The 9,514-nt window shown below is 26.1% G+C and overlaps 1 protein-coding gene across 1 annotated transcript; it reads right to left on the reverse strand.

The window, feature by feature from the left end:
* Nucleotides 1-8,349: 8,349 nt before the first annotated feature.
* On the reverse strand, nucleotides 8,350-9,237 carry LOC124935551 (agamous-like MADS-box protein AGL80). Its single transcript, XM_047475980.1, has one exon. The coding sequence runs from the start codon at nucleotides 9,235-9,237 to the stop codon at nucleotides 8,350-8,352; it is 888 nt and encodes a 295-aa protein (XP_047331936.1).
* Nucleotides 9,238-9,514: the final 277 nt, after the last annotated feature.

Raw genomic sequence — 9,514 nt, forward strand, 5'->3', positions numbered from 1 at the left:
GTAGATATTAAACTACTTTTTGCAGCCAAAGACCCTTTCTAATAAAAATAAATTTCATTATAGCCAATTAACCCTGATCATGTGTAACTATACTTAGTAGATCTTAACCATTTTTTAATGTTCTTATATATGTCGAATATATTTTTAAGAGCTCGTTGCCCTAGAGTTTGGAATATTTAAAGATAAAGAACTCCAAATATGATGACACTACTAAAATAAGTGTTTTTTCAAATATGCTTAGAAAATTCTAAAAATTTTGTGGAGGTCAAAAATAATTTTGTGGACTCGCTATAAAAAATTTGTAATTTTTCAAGTTGTAAAACTCAAGATATGAGTGTTTCAAATTAGGTCGTTTTCAAAACGGGCCTTAAAAATTTCGGAAAATATCTTTCTTATAGAAAATAATATTTTGATCATCTTTAAATTTTTTAAAATTTTTTAAAATGATTTAGAGGCTCTATTTGATGAATCAAAATTATTTGGTGTAAAAATAAACCAAACAAGCTTTAAAGAATTTCCAAAAGGTTGAAATTGAAACTTATTAGCCAAAATCGGACATATATAAAGTTTGAGGTTCAAATTAGACGGAAACAAATAAATCAAGGGTCAAAATATTTTATAATTATTAAAAATAATATAGATGAATAGGTGCATGGCCAAGTCTAGGGGTGAGCATTATTTGGGTTTACCCAAACCCATCCCTACCCCAAACCCAAAATATTATTTTGGGTTGGTTAATATGGGTTGGGTTGGGTTGAGTATAGGTTGTGTTTAATTTGGATTGAGTTAGGGTTACCCAAATTACCCAAATTATATAAATTTAATTTAATTTTCTATTATTAATCCAATATAAACTAATCTTCTTCCAACTTTAAGTCGAACACGTTTTTAACATGTTTAACACGTTTTTCACACGTTTAACACGTTTTTAATATTTTTAACACGTTTTCACACTTATGACACGTTTTTCACATGTTTAACATGTTTTCATGTTTTTTGCACATTTAACATGTTTTTGACATGTTTAACACGTTTTCACACTAATAACATGTTTTTTACGTTTTTGTCACGTTTAACACATTTTTGATATTTTTAATACGTTTAACGCGTTTTTGACAAGTTTAACACGTTTTTTTACGTTTTTAGCACGTTTAACACGTTTTTAACATATATAACACGTTAATAAGTTTTTGATAATTTTAACACGGTCTTCGCGTTTTTGGCACGTTTAACACATTTTTGACATTCTAACACATTTTTAACATGTTTAACACGTTTTCACACGTTTAATATGTTTTTCACGTTTTTGATATTTGTAACACGTTTTTGACATATTTGACACGTTTTTCACACGTTAACATGTTTTTCACATTTTTGGCACATTTAACACGTTTTTACATGTTGAATACGTTTAACACATTTTTGGCTCATTTAACACATTTTTAGCACATTTAACACGTTTTGGTACGTTTAACACGTTTTGGTACGTTTAACACATTTTCACGTTTTTGGCACGTTTTTACGTTTTTGACAAATTTTACGTTTTGGCACGTTTAACGCGTTTTTGCACATTTAACATATTTTTGACATGTTTAACATGTTTATTTGCACATTAACACGTTTTGATAAGTTTTCACACATTTTTGTCACGTTTAACATTTTTTTGCATTATAACACGTTTTTCACGTTTTTGGCAAGTTCAACACGTTTTTCACATTTTGGCACGTAAAACGTGTAAAAAACGTATTAAACATGTCAAAAATGTGAGAAAATATTAAACGTGTTAAGCGTGTCAAAATGTGCCAAAAACGTGGAAAATGTGGAAAACGTGTCATAACGTGTTAAACGTGTCAAAAACATGAAAAACTTGTTAAACGTGTTAGGAATGTGAAAAACGTGAAAAACATGTTAAACGTGTTAAATGTGTTAAACGTGCCAAAAACGTGTTAAACGTGTGAAAAACGTATTAAATGTGTCGAAAATGTGAAAACGTGTAAAAAACATGCTAAACATGTCAAAACGTGTCAAAAACGTGGAAAACATGTCATAAAGTGTTAAACGTGAAAAACGTGTTAAACGTGTCAAAAATGTGAAAAACATGTTAAACGTGTCAAAATGTGTTAAACGTGCCAAAAACATGAAAAATGTGTCAAATGTGTTAAATGTGTCATAATCGTGAAAAACGTGTTAAAAACGGTTAAACATGCCAAAAACATGAAAAACATGTTTAACGTGTCAAAACTGTGTTAAACGTGCCAAAACCGTGTTAAACGTGTTAAACGTGTGAAAATCATATTAAACATGTCAAAAACATGTTAAACATTTCAAAACGTGAAAAATGTAAAAAACGTGTTAAACATGTAAAAAAATGTGTTAAACGAATAAAAATTTGTTAAATGAGTCAAATAAATGTTAAATGAAAAAATAAAAATAAAATAATTTGGGTTACCCAACCCATACTCAACCCAACTATACCCAACCCATATTAGTAAATAATATGGGTTGAATTATGGGTTGGGTAAATTTAATTTGGGTTGAATATGGGTTGGGCTTACCCGTTTGCTCACCCCTCGTCTGAAGACGTTCGTCGTCTTCTATTCGACGTCTTCCATATGACATTGAACTAGTTATTACAATGGATAATTTATTTAAATTAATAAATTTAACATTACTTATATATATATATATATATTATGTTTTAAATATTTTATGTATTAAATTTTTTTTATAATAAAGTCAAAAATTACAAAATTAAAATTATTATTTATTATTTTTTTATTGATATTTTAAAAATTATTAATTAATATTATAAATATAAAAAGTTAAATTTATAAAATATAATAAATACTAGTAATATATATAATCAAATATAAAAAAATTAATTAAAGATAGAATATTTAATATTTTAAATAGTTCATAAATATTTATTATTTTAATTTATTATCTTATTATTACTAAATAAAAATAATAATTAATTTGTTTCGTTATTAGAAAAATATATTATTTTTGAAAAACCATTATTAAATAAAAAATATATCATGAAAAGATTTCAACAAAAATAAATTATATTAAAGAAAGACATTATATTAAGGATAAAAAAGATAATAAAAAAGAAACATGCATATTGAAGAAGGGGTAACGTGGTCTCATGTCTGAGTTATTAAGGAAATGGGGGTAGGTCCTTGGGTCTGGGATTCCCATGTTGGGATCCATGTAAGGCAGGTCATTTCGACATCCCATGTCTGCATGTTGGAAATCCATATCGGATAACTCTAGCCAGCTATTCAAAATTCTTTGCATTCAACCTTGACATTGTTGTTTGTGGATTTATCATGGATTGATACATAATACGTATGCTTGTTCTCTCTTTGTAGTCTTTTCAGCCTCTCTTGATTGACAGTTCGTTTTATTTGATCATTTTTTGGAAAAGTCTAGTACTTAGCGCTAAGTCTTTGTACTTTCTCTATAGATGGCCAAACAAAAGGTTGTGAAACAAATTCACTATAGATGACTGTACATCTATGCCACAAAGACAAAGAGTCTTCAGTTCATTTAGTTTCTTCGCAACACATATTATTCTCCTTTTTAACGTAATTATTCTCAAAGTGTAATTGAGAATGTAAAAAAGCTTCACTCTCTTTATAGTATGTTTTATAAGGAATTGGATAAAGAAAATTCTTATATTTTTTTCAATGCTAGAACTCTCCTTATATAGTTTTTTTAGAGAAAAAAATTGATAAAATATTGTTTGAAAGATTCTCAATCTCGATACATTGTAATCAACGCGTTAATCAAATCTTCAAAATTTAATTTTAAAATTTTAAAATTAATTGTATAATATTTACTACCATAAAAACTTATTTTCTATATTATGGTGGACCAAATTGAATAAATAATTATGTTATAAAATCAGATTTTTTAATTAAAATATATCTTTTTTTGAATTATAATGGTAATATATATTCTACTAACATAATAATTTATTTTAAAATAGTTATAGCATGTCTATACAATAATTTTTACCAACTCGTCAACATAAACATAATTATTGAAGAAAATTAATCTTTAATGTCATTTAAAATTTAAAACAAAATCTTTATTTTATATTTGATTTTAATTAATAAGAAAATGTATATAAATACATTAAAAATGTAAACAATTGTACTTTAAATGGATATTGCTGTCAAAATAAAATTTGAATTCAAAATATTTTGTAAGATGATCATTCTATAACCATTGTCATTAACTATGGTTAACTAAAACTAATAAAATTAATTCAAAATAATATTATAAGATTTTGTAAATCTTGGAAAATATTTACTACTATAAAAAAAAATTGATTCCTTTAGTGATTGTTATTTTAATTAAAATAAAAGAGTGATATAAAGATAAGGAAAGTAACCATCATTCATATATTGTTAGAATTATACAAAGAAGAATTTTTTTATAGATATTTAATCAAAATATTCATACATTCTACTAATTAATAAAAATATATTATCTTGTGTAATAATATAAATATAGTTTCAAACATATTTATTTTAAAAAAAAAATTGATGTTAATAAATATATAATATTAACCACACTTACTCATATCCCTAAATATATAATATTAACCACACTTACTCATATCACTTAAACTTAATAAGTATTATTTATATAAATCAAATTTTATTTCAAATAATTTTTTTACTGTAAATCTAGACTGACACACAACCTTTTTTTTTTAATACAAAAATGTATTTCAAAATCAACAAAAACAAATAGAAAATATAATAGGCTAATCAAGCCCCAAAAAACATGAAGGTGGTAGATCCTTCTAGCTTTTTAAACTCACTAGAATTGAAAGTATTGTAATTAGATAATTCATTTACGTTTTTAGCTTTTTAGCTTTTATTCAGGATGTTACGACTTTAAAATCATTCTAGGCCTGTCTAGAATAATCTCTTAAACTCGTGGTTTTTTTTCTCATTTTTGAGAATTTTTAATGAAATGATGCTAAGTCATTTTAAAAAAAACATTAAGGTGGTAGATCTTAATTACCTTTGTAGCCAAAGACCCTGTCTAATAAAAAATCAATTACTTTTGTAGCCAAAGACCCTGTCTAATAAAAAATCAATTACTTTTGTAGCCAAAGACCCTGTCTAATAAAAAATCAATTATAGCCATTAACTAACCCTAGACTATATTCAATTATACAAATCATTTGTAACTAATTGACCAAGTAAATCTCTTTTATAAGTGTATCCAATTATCATTTTGTAGCCATGATTACAAGAAGTCCCTTTGTAACCCTTAAGCTTATACATTTTGTAGAAGAAAATAATATGTACCCTTTTTGTAACTCAATTAACCACTTTGTTGGCAAAGACTCTATATAATCAAATCTATAATAACCAAGCAATCCTAGATCTACATTCAATTAACCAAGTAATTAACCTATTTGTAACATATTTACCAATTAACTCTTTTGCAATTGTATCAAATTATTTCTTTGGTATCCATATAGATCGACAAGAAGACATTTCTATCCCAAAAACATGTACCTTTATAGAGAAAAACTATCATTACTCAATTATCCCTTATCATAGGGGAAATGATCACACTCAATTATTCCACTTGTAGTCAATTAACCCTATTGTAGGGAAATGATCACACGACTATTGTGATCATTTTCCTTTTAAAATTTCATCATTTTGTCAAGAATTGACAAAGATAAGTTTGGAGGAAATTTCAAATAATTCGGTCGTCCTTGTCCACTTATCCGAAGAAGAAGAGACAAAGCCCGATCACTTGGTCTTTCTATTTGGCGATTCACGTGCGTTCTTTCTATGTTTTGTGTCGCGTGCCTTGGACGTTAACTATTTTGTTTGGCCAGATGATTGCGCACCTAGTCTCCGCATGGCTATGACCTTATTTGATTTGGGAAAATGGCTTTAGCCCCAATTTTTTCTTCTATTTCATCTCAGTTGCAAAATACACCGAGTATAATTAAAAGATACAAATTATTTTTAGCATATACCATTTATTATTTTGTATATTTTTAAACGAAAAATTATCTCAAATTTTTATTATATTGAAATAAAAAATAAAATATTTTTTAAAATAATTATTTGATTTAATTGTATCTTAGATTTAATTATTTTGGGATAAATCAAATAAGATTCTTTAAAAATAGTTATTTGTTGTATTTTTTGCCTTAATTTTAATGATCTTGGGTAGATGAATATAATATTTTTTTAAATAATTATATTTTTGTATTGATAGACCTACAATATTTGTTTTCTAATATGATTATTAATTTTGAGTTGGAATTTTAATTTTTTCAAGATTAAATGATGTCATACATATCATGCCTTGTAATAAAATAGAGAGGAAGTACTAACACAAACATGAACTAATAGTTATAATAAATAAATTACTCTATATCATGTGAATCTTTGTAACTAACTTCAATAGGGATAAAACTTTCTTTGTTGCTGAACATTATCAAAGGGGAGGTCAAACTAATGGTGAACGCCGATAACCTTAATATGATTTGTATAGATAAATCAAGCGTTATTTTAAGGTCGCTCAAGTTTGTTATTATCACGGTATGCCATCGGTTTTCATCGATAGAAAGTATTTATGAATTTGTGTAGAATTTGATCGATAATTGATAATTAAATATTGAAAATCTTAAATAGATACATATACTTTTTAAATACAATGAATGTGACATATAGAGAAAGAAAGGAATAAGGCTAAATTAAAAAGAAAGGAATAAGGCTAAATTAATTATTTAAATATAAGGCAATGAGTTGTTTTAGATTATATTGGTGTTTATGGAAAATATTTAAATTGTTGTAATGAAAAAATATAATGACAGATACTAATTAATTAGTGAGTGTAGTAAATGCAGAGAAATAATTTATCTAATTTTGAAATGATTGAACTTTAAGATATAAAAGTAAATTCTTAATTAATTAATTGACCACAATTAATTTTCCATTTCTCTAGCTAGTTGGGTCCATCCTTAGTTATGCCTTTATATTTAAAGATTATATTATTCAATTTATTTTGAAAAGTATTATTCAATATATTTATTTTTTTCAAAGGACAAATTTTATTTCACAATATATTGGCACTATCTAAAAACATTTTATTTTTATTTTATATCTTAATTTGAAAAAACAAATAGTTTGAAATTCAAGTTAATCAGATATATATTAAAAATATTATTAATTCATTCTTTCATCTTGATTAGGATTCATATAGATTTCACATAATTTGAAATTATATAATCATAAAAATAGATAAAATCATATGGATAAGGGGAAACGGATTGTGTTATAAAAATCATCATTTACCATATTGATATTGTCAATTAATATTGTATGAGCTCTATAATATATCATTTAGTGTACTTTAAATATAATTTTTTTTAAATTGATTAAAAAAATGTTTTATCACATTAATTTTTTAATTATTTAATTTATAAATTAAAATATTTTTAGTTTTATTAATTTTAAATTTTAAATTAAAAAAAAATATTTCATTTTTTTATAAAGGTTTGAGAGGATAATCGACTCAATTATTTATTCACATTTGTTTACGAAATTAAACGATTTTTAATTTTGTATCATTGTATTTTTTTTAAATAGGTATACTATAATATTTTAACTTTATAGTGGAAAATAGTATGAATAAAAAATAAAAAATAAAAAATATTTAATAATTAATGTGTTACTAATACTTTACTTTGTAATTAGATTTCTAATTGGCATAATTGTTTGGAACTTTATATTTTATAACTCATGAACTAGACATTACACAATTTGAAAATTTCAATTCTCAATACAATTTTACTATGTTTTTAGGTTAGGACTATAAATTTTAATTTGGGCTGATTTTATTTTTATTTTTTAAAGACACTTATTTTTAAGTTCCCTAATATCATTCTTAAAACTTTGAGTGGACAAAATTATTTTAAAATATTTCTTAATTACATTGAATAAAATTAATAGTTAAGTTTAAATATAATTTATTTAAATTAATAAATTTAACATTAATTATATATATATATATATATATATTAAGTTTTAAATATTTTATCTATTATAAAAAAATGTTTATTTAGAATGAAGTCAAACGTTACAAAATTAAAATTAAAAATATTAATTAAGCGCACTATATTTTAAATAGTTCATAAATATTTATTATTTTAATTTATTATGTTATTATTAATAAACAAGAATGATAATTAATTTATTCGTTATTAAAAGAATATTATTTTTAAAAAACAATTGTTAAATAAAAAAATACATAATAAAAAGACTTCAACAAAAATAAATTATATTAAAGAAGACATTACATTGGGACAAAAAGAAAATGGAAATTGGAGAATGGGTATTCTGGAGCCATGTCTGCGTAATTAAGGGAATGGGGGCAGATCGGTCTGGTCTGGGATTCCCATGTTGGGATCCATGTAAGGCAGGCCTGCATTTTGCGGCTGAAATCCCATGTTGGGGGGATCCATGAAATGCATGTCATATGGAAATCCCATATTGGCCTGTTGGGAAATCCATAACTGGAGGCTGAAATCCCATGTAATTGGGAGGCGCAAACTCCATGAAAGGAGGAGGAGGAGCATGATGATATGGCATGTAATTGTGGCGCCACTAATGAGTCAAATCCCCCATAATTTGGAGGCATAAACTCATCTTGGCTTCCACCGACGACTCCACTCCCGTCGGCGCCAAACTGAGGAGGAGGGGGAGGTGGATTGAAAGTGGCCATCATCCTTGTAACCTCCTCTAGGTTCTGGCCAGTAACTCTATCCAGCTCTACAAAATCATCCACATTCAGCCTTGACATGGCTGTTTGTGGATTTATCATGGATTGGTACATGATGTACGTCATTTGGTTGCGACGGTTCTCTCTTTGCTGTCTTCTCAGCATCTCTTCTGTCTTTCCTAACCTCTGCCTCGTGAACGTCTCTTGATTGACCTTCCGTTTTCCCCGTTCGGCCTTTGAAAACGTATGGTACTTAGTGATAAGTCTCCGTACTTCATCTATAGAGGGCCAAACAAAAGGTTCGGAATCAATTTCACTATAGATTACGGTACATGCTTCAACGTCACATAGAGTGGTGAGTTCATATAGTTTTTTCGCAACACATAATCTTCTCTTTCTTAACGTGTTTCTTCTCAGGGTGTGATTGAGAATGTAGGAATACTTGACCTTACTTCTACCCATGATATTTCTATAAGGGATTGGATTGGATAACAAAGCTCTTTTATTTTTTATCAATGTGATGGGATTTTGTTCATGAATAGAACACTCCTTATATAGATTTTTTTTTAGAAAAAAAGAAATTTGGTTTAAAAGGCTCCACTCTAAAATAAATGCATTGTAATCAATGTGTTAATCAAATCTTCAAAATTTTAATTTTAGATTTTGTAATTATTATGTAATATTTACTATCATAAAAAGTAATTTTTTATATTATGGTAAACTAGGATTGAATAAATTA

The sequence above is a fragment of the Impatiens glandulifera genome, chromosome 4 (assembly GCF_907164915.1).
Source record: "Impatiens glandulifera chromosome 4, dImpGla2.1, whole genome shotgun sequence".
Lineage (NCBI taxonomy): Eukaryota > Viridiplantae > Streptophyta > Magnoliopsida > Ericales > Balsaminaceae > Impatiens > Impatiens glandulifera.